The 16,334-nt window shown below is 33.9% G+C and overlaps 1 protein-coding gene across 1 annotated transcript in view; it reads right to left on the bottom strand.

Moving 5' to 3' along the window:
* Positions 1-16,334, bottom strand: part of LOC132565657 (phosphatidylinositol 3-kinase regulatory subunit alpha-like) — a 127,704-nt gene that overhangs the window by 44,539 nt on the left and 66,831 nt on the right. Inside the window, exon 3 of the mRNA XM_060230356.1 lies at positions 12,771-12,836. Within this exon, the coding sequence (XP_060086339.1) occupies positions 12,771-12,836 (66 nt within the window). The remainder of the gene's footprint in view (positions 1-12,770; positions 12,837-16,334) is intronic.

The following is a 16,334-nucleotide window of genomic DNA, read 5'->3' as shown; positions in this document are numbered from 1 at the left end:
GCTTTAGCAAGCTTGAATCAAAGGTAAATTCTAGCAGACTTTGTTATATGTCAGCTTTAGCAAGCTAAAATCAAAGGTAAATTCTAGCAGACTTTGATAAAGGTCGGCTTTAGCAAGCTTGAATCAAAGGTAAATTCTAGCAGACTTTGTGAAATGTCGGCTTTAGCAAGCTTGAATCAAAGGTATATTCTAGCAGACTTTGTTATATGTCGGCTTTAGCAAGCTTGAATCAAAGGTAAATTCTAGCAGACTTTGTGAAATGTCGGCTTTAGCAAGCTTGAATCAAAGGTATATTCTAGCAGACTTTGTTATATGTCGGCTTTAGCAAGCTTGAATCAAAGGTAAATTCTAGCAGACTTTGTTATATGTCGGCTTTAGCAAGTTTGAATCAAAGGTAAATTCTAGCAGATTTTGATAAAGGTCGGCTTTAGCGAGCTTGAATCAAAGGTAAATTCTAGCAGACTTTGTTATATGTCAGCTTTAGCATGCTTGAACAAAGGTAAATTCTAGCAGACTTTGATAAAGGTTGGCTTTAGCGAGCTTGAATCAAAGGTAAATTCTAGCAGACTTTGATAAAGGTTGGCTTTAGCGAGCTTGAATCCAAGGTAAATTCTAGCAGGCTTTGTTATATGTTGGTTTAGCAAGTTTGAACTAAATATAAATTCTAGCAGACTTTGTTATATGTCGGTTTAGCAAGTTTGAATCAAAAGTTAACTCTAACAGACTTTGATAAAGGTCGGCTTAAGCAAGCTGGATCTAAATGTCAAATTTAACAGGCTTTGATACAGGTCAGAATAAGCAAGCTTGAATTAAAGGTCAAATCTAGCAGGCTTTGATACAGGTTACAATAAGCAAGCTTGAATTAAAGGTCAACTCTACCTGACTTTAAATCAATGTAGGTTGGCTTTAGCAAGCTTGAATCATATAGGTCAGCTTTAGCTAGCTAGAGGTCATGTCAGCTATAGTATGTAAAATTCTGGCATGATAGATTTCAGCCAATTGTAACAAGCTTTAAATATAAAGTATATTCTAGCAGATTTTGCCTAAGGTTAACTCAGCAGGTTTTGATAATATCTTTCTGCAAGTTTTGAAATAGGTCCCACTATGGTAGCTTTGTATTAGAATTGATGTACCAGGCCAATTGTACCAGGCTTCCGCATGAAAGCCATCAGGTGAAAGCCATCAGGTATAAAAACCCTTGTATTGCATGCCTACATGCCGTTAGATACCCTAACAAAGACAATATTATTATTAGTCAGTGGAGGTCGTCATTTTTTCTAAAATCTAATACCATTGATAACCACTGCCAACATGCAGAAATATAATTCAATTAATGATTGGTCCCAAAAACATGGAGATTGTTGACTAACATTTCTGTAAAGCAAAAAGTTTGGCTTTTCTCTGATATATGTTTGCCACTTCCAAACTAGGCAGGCTTGGATACTGCTTTCTTGCACCTTAGACAGGGATATCCAGTGTAATAACCCATCCTAGATTTTTCCATCTTACCTGATCTGTCTAGTACCCTTACATGCGTTTTCACAGAATATTTTCACACATCGGTGTATTCATCCGTGTGTAGGTGTAGGTCGCACCTACACCCATGCATTTATATTTGATTAATCATATTTAAAATGGAATAAAAAATGCTACCCCGTACTCTTGAAAGGTAGTACAGTATTTTTATTTATGGCCAAAATTGTTTATGCGGCACTTTTCAAACGTTGTTAAAAAGTGAAGAGGCTGTGTGGGTAGTTTGAGGCTCCCACAGGACACGCCAAACTCTGATGAAATATTGCATAATTTTCAGAGTAGTAGGTGCATGAAAAAAGATCTATTACCTGTAACTGAGTGAGATCAGGGTATCTCAGTCTTGGGCTAAGATCTGGTAATATCCTAACCTCAGCTAATGCCTCAATTGGGATTATGTTACAGGATCTTAGCCCTCAACTGAAATACCCCAAACTCACTCCGTTACAGGTTACAGATTCTACTAGTATCAACCATGTAAAATTGTACTAACAAGATATCAGCTGAGTACAACCGTACTAGGTTATCAAAATCCCTGAGGATTATGCTAGCACGAACACCAATGTAGGTTTATGACTTTACATTCTATATGGGATTTGGTAATATATGGCATTGGTTTTAATTTTAAATGAGTATGACACAGACTTCTACAGATAAACACAGAAAATCCATCCTCTCTGTTGTTCTAACAACGATTTTCTTTTGTGAAATGATACCATGGTAGCAGTATGTAAAATTCTACATTTGTATACCATTTAAAAAGAAGTTATATACACCTGACTGTCCTATCAGTGATCAGGATAAATTGTGAGGTTTACTGGCAATTTTATCATTTTATTTCATTTGAGCATTATATCTACACCAAACAGAAATGCATACATATATATATATACATATATTTTTTAATACTCTCTAAAAAAATTCAAACATAAAGAAAATTATGAAATTACATTTGTGAATTCTGTGCAATGATGATTTATAATTATTTATCAAGGATCACATAATCTGAAATCTTTACAATGACAAAATTATTTATCATAAACTTTATTGTGCAGACTTATAACTGAGGAACTCTTTTCTGTTGCGACAAAGTAGCATATCTCCTTAATAAAATCAAAATCAAATATTTTTCCATTTGTTTCTTTATTAGTTAATGCAAGTTGAAATGAAAGCAGGCAGGTTTTTTTCGTCCTGGTCATAACCTTGTGGCCTTGGAAATATTTACACTTAGTACTACAGACAGTTCACCACTATGTAGTCAACCCAAATTGCTCGATGATAGAGAGTCAATATTTGTAGAGGACACACAAAAGGCTATTTACATTAGCAATAAGTATCACAAAGGAAATATAGAACATAATGTAAGTGCTTGGTTTGCTCTATAGTCGCGACCTCAATTTTACAATCTGACATACATTTAACAACAAAGGACCAAACCTGTTGGGTACATAATTTGATCTAGATCATCCATACAGCTTGTTTAATAGGCTATGAATTTACAACAAAAGAAAGCTGCTGTTTCTAAATCTATCTGGATTATAAGATGTACTTGATAAGAAATACATACAGGTATTACAGAAAGCTTGACCTTAATTTCAAATCATTTCAAAAGAATTAAAATAAGATTTTACAATTAAGTTAATGTAATTCAGCAAGTTTTTTTTATCAAACTAGGTTAGTCTAGTTTGGTTAAGTCTAATATACTATTTATCTTTCTTATTTTATCTATATTTTGTAAAGTACATGCAAGCATTCAATGATTGATTTTTGATAGAAAAAATATTTCAATACTGACACTTTCCTACAAAGAAATAGTATCTGAATGATTTTAAATTCACAATGTAGTCTCCCATAAGTTCTCTGGAAAAAAAAAGAAAAAGAATTCTCCCGAAATTGGATTGATTTATGTTATCAGGTATAGGTTAAAACTATGGAATTATAATGATCACAAATGTATCCTTTATAAAAGATCAAAGTGTGACATTTCACCTAAAGCACATTACATCATTATGATGGACAGCATTGTTTCAGTATACACATAATGTATTGTCAGACATAATAAAGGTAATGAGAATATCTCAAATAAAGCTATCACTTAAGATTGAAAACTGAATTTAAATCTAAATTTAAATCTAAAATCACAAATTCCACTGTGTAAAATCTAAAATTCATCAGCTAGCAATCAATTTTGGAAAGTTAATCTGAATATTTGCCATGAATCAAAGGACAGCTGGTTTTGTAATATTGTCAAAAAAAAAAAAAACAAAAAAAAACCCCATGCCATTTAATAAGACAATTATATAATGTTACATGTGTCAAAGATGTTTGGTTCAATCAGATTATTATAATATAGCAGTCACACAAAATCCCTAATTCATACATGTCTTCTATTAAAAATAATTCGTGCCTCACTGAACAAACATGCATGAAACCAGGCTGCTCCATAACCACACCCCCATGCAGGTTAAAAACAGCCTTTAGACTTTATCACATATCAGCCTTACACAGGATGGTCAGCGATGGTCACCTTTTGGCATAGGTCATTATTATTACCAGTGGGTCATCAATATATCGGTCAAGCAGACCTAAGATTTTCTAAAGATTGTTATTTTAGAAGATGAAGGTCACTGAAGCCATTATATGACAGATGGTAAAACTGACCAGAATAACTAGTGATATGTGTGTTCCTTCTTGGTCAAATGTCCTGTCCAGCTGAGGCATGTGTCCATATTCAAGAGTGATTTAATTAATAAAACCAGTTGTAGATAATTGTCATTTCACTTGATTTTCAAAGGTTTCAGACCACACCTTTTAGTTGTTGATATTTGTAAAATCTATAATTTCTTTTCTCATGGACACATGGCAAGCTGATTCCATTGTATACCCACTAACTTCACTGCCAGGCTGGGCAGAGAGAGTTAATAATATTTCTATACTAAAATATATGTATTCTTCCTGCTAAGATCTCTATTCACAGCAGTATATGCTCCCACAATAGCAGTTGACGGGTTATTGTTTATCTTCATGCCTATGCTTTTTTTAAAGGGTCGTTTACATATGCGTGTCCTGTGAGAAAAAAATCATCAACATCATTGTTTCTGAACTGATTTTGTTGTTGCCCCTTGGCAGATATTTGAAATAAACAATGAAAATAGCACCTGCAGGACAATATCTAAATTCAGACATCTTATTTTTCTATCTTTGACATCAAAAGTAGTAAATATATGACCTAGGAGGATGAGAATGGCTATGATATACAAAATTTACAACAAAAAGACATTAAGAAAGATAAGTCTCTCAATTAGATTACCTGATCTTACCTGGTTGGAAAACATTATAAAACCTGGTCGAAAAGGATGCTAATTTATTTCAGTGGTTAGATAACATTGGCCCCTTAAGAAGTAAGCACAAAGGTATTTCTTACTGTATCTAAGTTCATCAGGTCACAGGCACTCTTACCTTGTATGTATACCCTTAGACAAAATTTAACACACTTTTGATGGGAGTAGGGCACTTTCTTCTGTAGTGTAGTAAGTCAGAATAAGAAATCTGAAGTTTAGTACTTACTTTAAACAAGGTCGTGGAACTAGGAAACATTTACATAGAAAAATGTTGGTTTTAGGACTGGGAATCTGGACACAAATTTAAGCTTGTGATTTTATACTGTGACAAAACTCAACAGATTTTTGTAGGATAAGAGAGAGGAGCACTTTTAATTATAAGCATGACAAATCAAATTCATCTGTGTTATCTGATCTGGTGTAAGGAGATAAGAGACAGCACATCCAGAATCAAAACTGATGGTCAGATATCCATTTACCTGTCTAAACAGAAATATGCCCACCAACAAGATTCAGTTGTACATATAGATAATTCTATCTAAATGACATATGATTTAAAAACATGTACAAAACAAGATTTTTTCATTTCAAAAAGAAAAAATCTCTTTTCCCACATTACACTCATGATATACAGAAACTTTAAACAAATGAAATCCATACTTTTTAAAAAGAAACTCAATACGCGGAAAGCTCACAAGATGGATACCCTGTGATATGCCTATGGGGTGAATACATGGGCTGAGAGCCGCATGAACTAATAAAATGTTTTAAGGAAACACATTTGTATTCTTTCCATTTGTTGGATATTTTTTTATGATAAAGCCATTTTTGTGCTGATCTGTCATTACTAATTTCTGTGCATGCTAAAAAGACTTTTAAACAATGATATCAATGCCATGTTTCTACTTCATTAATGAGCCCTGCATACCGATATCCTTCATATCAATTCTTATCCTTTGTCCCATAAAAATGGTCATCAAGGCTTTTTAATTCAACATTCACAAATTCTTCTGTCATATAATTCATACACTGAACTGATATTTTTTGTAGATAACAGTGAAAAGCTATAGAATGACAGAGATAATTCTTTTCAACCGTTACCTTTGATCAATAATCACTACAGGTATTGTGAAAGACGACCATTCATCACCAGACCTCGATGACCCTTCATCATTTGTGCTATAAGTGGACGTCACCAGTCATTTAACAAACAACATCTTTGATCAATATTCATCAAGGCATTATTTTGTAATTATAGAATATGTTTCCATTTGTAACCTTTTGACCTTGGCAATCTGACGACTACTTTATCATGACAAGGACCTTGACTGTTTGATCACTCTTATTTCACAAGTAAATGAGGATAAATTTTTAAATGCTATCAGTGCAAACAAGTTACTTTCACAGAAAATGAGTGAACTTCAATGTCTCACAGGATTTAGTGAAGCTATACATATGTAAGCATATATCTGACATTTCAGGTATACTTACTCAACATGATACATATAAATAGGATGCTTTAATTTTTATATTACAATGAAAAACCTTAATCAAAAGCCTTGTCACAATCAGACTGACTGTTTCTTCCAATCTGTGTTAGATGAAACCTGGTCAAAATCTTTAGACAGATGGACAACCAATGACAACAAACAGGAACACGGTTGCATCTTTCAGTTTGTGTCAGATGGAGCCTGGCCAAATTATTGCTTTTAATTTCTTATTATGCTTGATCACTTTTTCTTTAAAGCTTTCTGCATCCCAACAAGCTCTACTACACTAACTAAAAGTATATGATTACGTTCTTGATGTGAGGAAAACAGATTTAAGGCACCATAATAAAATAAGATTGTTGACATTCCACGTCACTTGTCCAGGTATATACTTTATACAAATAGACCAACGGCCAAAAGTTGAAATAAAACCTACAAAATAAAACTTGCAAACCATAACCACATCAAGTTTGGAGTCAACTATTGCCCAATATCTCACCAATGTGCCTAGAAGAAACAACACGACAGAAGTTTGTACGACACAAGCATGACACTCCTGCAATAAGGCTGAAGTTGTCACTCCAGCTTTAAAAATAGGTGATAAAGCCAAGTGGTTCTATAATTGTTTTCAAAGCAATATATACCATCAAGCTCCTTCCATGATCAACATATAATGTCACTAAGATTACTTAAAATTCCATGACCTCTCTACAACAATTTTGTTCATCCTCAAAACTGTCATAGCTCTACCATACTCTAACATATGTAATTGTGATCCCAAGATATTCCCAACACTTTCCATCATCTAGCCAACTATAAAGACCTTGTTCCTGAGAAGTTTATTAAAGGGTTGCAATCGTCTATGTATACTGAGAAGAGATTAAAACAGATTGAAACAGTACTAGAGATGATATGCAACAAAGTCAGTCTAGTAGCCCTAGATCCTTATCCTATTTTAGTCCAAATTACCAAATTATCATTGGCATCCAAACAAAGAAAGGTACATAAAATGCAGATTCTGAAAAATATTTTTGAAAGTTTTGGCATCGAGTGTGGACTTTAAGCAATTTGAATATCTTTGTAACTGTCATGTAGCTAAATTATGTGATCAGAGAACACAATGTGTATATCATGAAGATTGAGGAATTGACAATACTCCCTAAATAATCTGACTTCCTTTACAAGGATTTCTATAAATAGCTCTGAAAAGTCTTACATCATAAGCTGGAGAAACAGTCCCCTTTCCATTGGCTAACCTCCAATGTAGGTCATCCAATTATTGATTTCAGCTGTTTCAAAAGATCAGTGGAACGTTTTGAAAGGTTAGAGATACAGTTAAATGTGAGAAGCTGAAATGGTAATCAGTACTTGACCAGAGTCTGTCATCAGTCTTCATTAACACCAGCCACAAAGATTGCCTGAGTAGTTATTGAACTGCTCATGAAAGGAACTGAATGAGGCCAGGAGGAATGAGGCCAGGATGACAATTACATCGCCACCAGACGTGTTGTAATCACATATCTATATATAGTAACAGTGGGCTCAGTGGGCCACTGTAAAGGATTGTCGTCAGCCACCAGAGAGGCTTCATCAGCCACCAGAGAGGCTTCGTAAACCTTGTCAGGCTTATCAGAAAAGCTTGTTTGGTGTTACTGCAACACCGCCAAACTTGGTGATGCTTTACTGAATCAGCATAAAATTAGGGTATTCCTAAAAATCTGTTATTGTATTGAATGATTCAATATTCATGTTGTAAACCACTTACACATTTTTTTAGCTCCAATACATCCCTGTGAGATTAAGATACTCATGTTTCCATGACAGTGGATATTGCTGCAGTAGAAAGATGCTGAAGACTGATATTTATTATGATAAGCCTCATAAAGATCATGATCTAACTTCTGACTTAAGCCTCATAAAGATCATGATCTAACTTCTAACTTAAGCCTCATAAAGATCATGATCTAACTAAGTCCCTATTAGATATTTTGAAAGCTGACAACTCTTGTGTAGTAATACATTTTTTAATGACAACTATCTTAGTTGCTTATGGCAACCAGTCACTTGATAAGTAACCTCACTGCTGGCTTAATATCTTTTAATAAGCCTGGATATTTTAGAAGTGGTTTTATTTAAATTTTGGGGTGAAATTATTCACTTCTTCATATTTCAGTAGGTCGCTCCTGAGACATAGTTTTAACTTGCTCTATTTTAATTTGCTCTATTTTCTAAGTTCTTATTATCCAGTTTGAGAATGTGAATTCCTCAGATTTTTATCTAGGAGATTGCATGCCCTAAACCAGACACTGAAGCCCTGGGGTATTGCTGTTGTCCTAAGATTTAAACACTTTTGAGAATGTTAACCTATGTAGGCTTAGTAAATTCAGAAGCTGTAAGTGCTAACTTATTCTTTGTGCCAATAGCAAATTGATCTCAGCATGACTTGAAGCTCAAAAAAACTCCCAAACAAACTCAATCCATGTCAGCAAGGTCTTACTGTATGAGCCTACAAACTATTCCATATGTGATAATAAGGTTTTATAAGATAAAAATAGCTCTGACAAGCCCAGTATGAGCACCTAGAGGTGACAAGGAGGTCAGACATCAGAAAAGGCTTAACTTATAATCATAAAACCTGTAAGCTCTTATCTGTTGAAGCTCAAATGAAGACAGAACTCCAAGAGAGACTTTGAGCTCATGAAGGCTACAATGAGCCTATTAGTTCCCTGAAATACTGAAACCCTTTATAAATCTCTGTGACAACTAAAGTCCCTGTATTAACTAACCCCCAGAGACACCTAGCAGCTGTGCCTAACACCAATCAGTAACACGATGACCTGCCTTGTGATTCATACATAGCCAACCTCTCTATTGATTTTCTAAACTTGTCTTGATCAACCCATTTCAGCTTTTCTCATTTTCCTTCTCACCAGTTCTCCGAACCCCATTTTGTCTTCGTCACACGGGAATGACAGAGAAAAAAACCGCCCAGTTACTAATCTAAAGTCTTCCTAATTTCATTATCCTGTTGTTGTTAAATAGTTAATTCTCTGCTTTGTGTCGTGTTTGCAATTCATAACTGGATGCCAACCTGATAATATGTGCTAGTGGGTCAGACAAGCTATCTACAATACAACACCTCCAGGGAAATCTAAGTGTGTTATTGGGTCAGGCCTGTGAATTTGTATCATTACCTCTTACATAACGGCAAATTGATCAATACCTGTCTCTACCTTAGCAAACACTGAGCCAGCACAATCAGCAAATTGTATTTGGAAAAGGGTTGGGCAATCATTGGTCCCGTTCTTTTCTGTTAAATTCTACTCCTTAAGGTGTCACTATTACATAACATCTGTGTCAGATAATTACTCAAGTTTTGCTCTTATTTAGCAAGTCAATTTAAAAAAACAATCAATGAGTTATTTGAATTGGTGCTTCATCCCCAAAAGGCATTTCCAAATTTCAGATTTTAAAAGTTTTCTTTCAAGAAATATGAACACATCTGTCTACTTGTAAATGAATAATAAAACACCAATTTGACTATTGGAAAGTTTTCATTTAAGTATCAAAGCTGTTTTAAATAAAGCTTCATTAGTAAAACATCAAATCTCTGACAGTGAAATCTGTACCAGGAGAAATCTATCTTTACAGTGAACATACAGGGAGAAATCTATCTGAACAGTGAACATACAGGGAGAAATCTATGTTAGCAGTGAACATACAGGAATATATCTATCTTAGCAGTGAACATACAGGGAGAAATCTATCTTAGCAGTGAACATACAGGGAGATATCTATCTTAACAGTGAACATACAGGGAGAAATCTATCTTAACAGTGAACATACAGGGAGATATCTATCTTAGTAGTGACCATACAGGGAGAAATCTATCTTAACAGTGAACATAAAGGGAGAAATCTATCTTAGCAGTGAACATACAGTGAGAAATATATCTTAGCAGTGAACATACAGGGAGAAATATATCTTAGCAGTGAACATACAGGGAGAAATCTATCTTAACAGTGAACATACAGGGAGAAATCTATCTTAGCAGTGAACATACAGGGAGATATCTATCTTAACAGTGAACATACAGGGAGAAATCTATCTTAACAGTGAACATACAGGGAGAAATATATCTTAACAGTGAACATACAGGGAGAAATCTATCTTAACGGTGAACATACAGGGAGATATCTATGTTAGCAGTGAACATACAGGGAGATATCTATCTTAACAGTGAACATACAGGGAGAAATCTATCTTAGCAGTGAACATATAGGGAGATATCTATCTTAACAGTGAACATACAGGGAGAAATCTATCTTAGCAGTGAACATACAGGGAGAAATATATCTTAGCAGTGAACATACAGGGAGAAATCTATGTTAGCAGTGAACATACAGGGAGAAATCTATCTTAACAGTGAACATACAGGGAGAAATCTATCTTAGCAGTGAACATACAGGGAGAAATCTATCTTAACAGTGAACATACAGGGAGATATCTATCTTAACAGTGAACATACAGGGAGAAATCTATCTTAGTAGTGAACATACAGGGAGAAATCTATCTTAACAGTGAACATACAGGGAGATATCTATCTTAACAGTGAACATACAGGGAGAAATCTATCTTAGCAGTGAACATACAGGGAGAAATCTATCTTAACAGTGAACATACAGGGAGATATCTATCTTAACAGTGAACATACAGGGAGATATCTATCTCATCAGTGAACAGAAAGGAAGAAATTCATCTCAGCAACAACCATACTGGGAGAAATTTATCTCAAAATTAAACAATAATATAACAGGTAGAAATTTATTTCATTCACATTTACACGACATGGGTGTGAAAATGACGTTGATGTGTACATCTTAAAAAGTAGGATTCCCAGTATAACCTTTCTGTACTTGGATGCACCGCATCCCCACATCCCTGAGCCTGCTATCTTCATCAATGCAAGGAAACGCTATGCCACCCAGATCAATGATCTTACTGGCTCCAGCCTTTATGCCCTAATACTTTCACTAAAAGCTGTTTAATTGTTCCCCTGACAGAAATCAATTATGACATTTATGCTTACCTGTACAAATTTACCTCCCAATCAGAAAAGAGTTCCAATGTATTCCATATCCTACTACATGTAGTCACATTTACATCATGCATTATTTATGAGCTTCAACAAAATTACCATCTTTATTAAGTTTTATTGTATTTTTCATTTGGTTGATAATACTTGTCCAATTATTCTAAATTGCATTCAAGCTACAACTTTTAGAATTTAAAATTTCATTCAAACACAAAACATATAGGTGAGATATTTAATGTGTCTTAAAGATTTTTCTTTAAAGTATGATGGACGTATGCAAAACAATATCCCTTTTCCCACAATTAATCTATCAAAAGTAAAAAGGAACTGTGGAGTGAAATAACAAGTTAGCTTGTGTGAAATGATTTTAGTGTATGTAAATTAAATTCAAAACCTAATTATCTATGCTCTAAGCAACAACAAATTCATTTGGCAATTTCACTGTCAAATGGAAAGGAATATGATGACCGCTGATTATGAAATATTGATCTAGAAAATTGTATGAAAATCTGTTTGTTTTATTTACTAATGGTAGAAGTACAATATATTCATGCAATGCTTTCAACACCTTCACTTAATATATTATAATTATCTATCATTTCTTGACAGTTTTCTGGGCATTTTTTTCTAAATAAAATATCATATATATACTACAAATCCAACAGGGCCTATACACTACCTCTGACACATAGTCAGGGGTGGATTTGTCACAGGATAATATAGCATTTGTTGATGTTAAAACTGAAAAGCACTAGATATGAGTTGGCATATTACCAGGCACCAGATCATTTCTGGTATAAACACAGTCATTTTGAATATAATGAAGATAAAATTGAAATTTTGGGAAGACTTTTTGTTTTTTAAAATCTATTTTGCAGTTCCTTGTGTTAAATATGTCAATTATGAAGTAAAAAGTTATTGAATAAATACAAGTATTCACGTATCTGGTTTGAAGAAAGTCATTCTTCAGAGTCAGAGACAACAATAATAACTTCCATTCTTCTTCAGTAATTAATACACTCAAATTCAAGCACAAAGCTTGTACCACAAACCACTGAATATCAAGATGGTTATTACTTGTGATGGAACTCACAATAGGAAATACCTGTGGTGGCAGTTTTACTGAGAAAAGATGTCTAAAATTTAGGGTTAACATTTCCACAAAATAAAGTGTTAATTAACAAGTCATTGGTTACAATGGTAGCCAAAAATCCAAAAAACATCTAGAATAATCAGACTCTATATCAAACTTTTTCCTTTTGAAAAGATCCTAGCTAATTGTCATTTAATAAATTTCTGAATATAAATACTTACAGAAGGCGCAGAGGACTGGTCTCACGAAGTAACACTCTACCAGTCGATGAGGCACCTTGGGAACTTCTACAAAATAGCAAATAAGGAAACCATTATAGTTATGGGTAAATGTTACTAGTACTTTGTATTCATGTCCAGCCATTACATGCTATATATGGTGCTGGTAATCAATTGTGAAAGAATTTGTCACTGTGGAAAAAATTTTCTAATAGATTGTTACGGTTTTGAACAACATGCAGAGTGAAAAATTTCTGCAGAATATCAAGTTTATAATGCTGTGGTAGAAGTGTTTTGAGTTCCTTATGACTTATCGTTTACTGAAGCCCACGAGGTCTATCTGAATAGGAAATATCCTTGAATCCTGGGAAGGGCTTGGTTGCTCGTCATTGTACTGTGTCAATCATATATGTTAAACTCTATACAGATGCCATACAGTATTCGAATACTCAAAATGGACTCTGACAACTGGGAATTTATATGGTAAAGAGACGTGGTGTTCATTCAGAAAATGTCAAATATGTCTAATAACAGCAAACATAGAGTAACTGTATGTTCATGAAACAGAACATGATTTTTTATGACTTCTTTGGGCTGATAATGGACCCCATTCTCAATTGAAATGATCACATATTCCAAAAATTTGTAATTTACTCCAGAAAATTTCCTTCATAATCACCAATTTTCTTCCCAAAATGAGGGGAAAATGTTCCATCCTTTGCCAGCTCTGCAGATTGATAAATAATTACCATTTTCTTTATCCTGTTATGGAGTGTTTTTAATATAATGGTTTTCTCTTGTTGGCCAACCGATGTATACAGATTTACAATATTGGTTATATATGCAATAATCTATCACTCCACACTGACAAGTCTGTCCAGACCCAAGAATGCTTACATCAGATTTATCATACTTTTTGAGAAAAGAAAAGATTCTTATCATATTGCATCTGGAAAGTCATTTATTTCTATGACAAACAATACCAGCCCAAGAACAGAAGTTTTAATGGTCAATCTGATACATTTGTAGCAGTAAAACCAAGTAAAATCACTGATTAAGATACACTATTGATACGCCATAAACCCAAGCTCACTTTCAAGCTGAAAGCAAACTGTGTATTACCACAGCGTTTGAAAAACAGTGTTCTCTTCTGAAAAAATGTAGCAAGGATATAGTAACTTAAATCCCCTGCCCAGTAAAAAGCTGAAGAATGTAAGGAACCATGAATTTAATTATAAAATGATAATTCTGTTATCACTAGAGACAAATGAATTTTTCATTTTGACTATTTGTTGCCATGGTAATTTGAAAACCTAAAAATTTGGTGATTCCACTAAAACATTAACTACTTAAAAATCATGACATTTTTCAATGAATGGAGTTTGAGAAATTACCTTTAACAGCAATACTTTGAAAATGCAAACGTAGCTATTTTGGTTTTATGCTTCCATGGTTACTAGGAAAAAAGTAGAAATTTTATCAGTGCAGGACACCTCCAAATTGTGATGTCCTTGAAGTTGATACACTAGTGTCACAGCAAAGCAAGATATTTCAAAGCTGATAGAATTTAACCAGATTTTCTAAACCCTTAATACTCCAATTCAAAACTGATGGAGCTGGTGTTCATTTTCAATGTCTGTTGGTCTAATTTCATTTATGATATATCTGAAGTAAAACCCTCCTTATTTGAACTCCTCAAGATCATCTCAATTACAAAATAAATACCCTATCCTTTGATCAGTTCAGTTTACGATTGTTTGTAAGTTTTGACTAACTCGTGAACTACTGATCTGCTGTGTCACTAATGTTATTCATTAGGAAACTAGTTTTTTGTTGCGTACACGAGTTGTACATATTCTTGTTTTATTTCAATGATAAACTATACTAAATTTTATATAGTTAACCCAGCTGGGTCAAATGCCTAAAACCTTGTCAATAGTTCAAGGAAAATACACATATTCGAACAATTTGTGAACACCCAGTGTCTGGGAATGACAAAGTCAATACCCTATTCATTGATCAGTATTATGCTGAAAGTTTCAAAAACTTATTTTTTGTTTTTTTTTTTTTAATTTTACTTAGGAGAAATGTGCAATTTGTCATTCATGGCATGGATCATTTATGGTAAAATGCAACATGCAGAAAGGACATTGCTGAGAAGGACAGCAGAATGATGAAAATTTTTGCATCATCTGACTTGAGCCCAAGGTGCCAACATACAAAGTCTGACACGAGCCTGAGGAACCAACATACAAAGTCTGACACGAGCCCGAGGAACCAACATACAAAGTCTGACTCAAGCCCAAGGACCCAACATACTAAGTCTGACTCAAGCCTAAGGACCCAACATACAAAGTCTGACTCTGAGTCAGGAGGTGACCTTATTACAAGACAAAAATATTTAATTGCTTGCTTATGATTCAACAGAAACCCAATAGATATTTGTTGTTTTTTTACCAGGAACTACTAACAATACTGTAAAATATCGATAATTTCAAAACCAATTAAAAATTTTTATAACCTTGTATCAAAAAAAAATATGTCTGCTGTAACTGTTGATATTATTGAGGTTTTTCATTTTTCATATATTTTTCAAATCTTTCAAGAGCGAATAAACTTGTGAAAGTAATAGTTTGAAAATTAAACTAATAAAGTAATCAAAAGCTGTTTCATGACTTCAGTGAAATTTTTTTTGTGATTTATTGATCAATATAAGCATACAAAATACACTTTGAAAAATAATATATATACCTGCTGGCAATTACAGTGGTTATATTGCTCAACAGATGATTTCAAACTCTGAGGAGATAAAATTACAATTTAAAAAGACATGAATCCAAATACACTAGATTTAATATTTCACATTTTTGACATTTCAGAAATTTCTAGGATTATACAAGCCATTTTACACTTGCAGACTGTGATCCCTGTTAATAAATCTACTGTTCTCATCATTCAGTGAAATTTAAATACAATATCACAGAGATGACTAATTTACTCAGTAATTCAGGTAAGCTTTGAAGCTTACATATAAGTATAGATGACATAATTGTTACATTTCAAGCAATAGTAGGTAACAGAATTTTCCCCTCGCACAGAAAGGCTGAAACACTCACACGAACAACCACTTAAATCAATGAGACCCATGAATGCATGCAAAAAATATCACAGGAAATGCATTTGCCACAGCTCTGCATAATAGCATAAAAAATGTGTTATATATTTATATATACAGTCAAAAATGAAATCTTTAAACCTAATGCAATATGAAACAGTAAGTGTCCCTTCTGTAAAAAAAATAATCCACAGGAAAGAAAATCCAGAAGCCATGTTGATGATTTTTACCACAAGTGGGATATCGAAGATAAAAGTATGGATATAATTACTTACCACGAGAGAACACATAAAAGACATAGTAGTATGGGTGGAGATAGAATCCGTGCTAGGCTTTACCGCTAGCTGGCTAAGACTACCAACACTGTATAGTGTATGCACACACATGGCCCACTGTACATAGAGCCTGGCCCACTGACCTACTTACCCAGTTGTATGTTCACATAGAGCTTC

Source organism: Ylistrum balloti, unplaced genomic scaffold, assembly GCF_031769215.1.
Source record: "Ylistrum balloti isolate Yb309-2 unplaced genomic scaffold, AGI_CSIRO_Ybal_v1 Utg369578, whole genome shotgun sequence".
Taxonomy (NCBI): Eukaryota; Metazoa; Mollusca; class Bivalvia; order Pectinida; family Pectinidae; genus Ylistrum; species Ylistrum balloti.
Note: the sequence above shows the minus strand (reverse complement) of the source record. Positions and strands in the feature narration are given on the sequence as shown.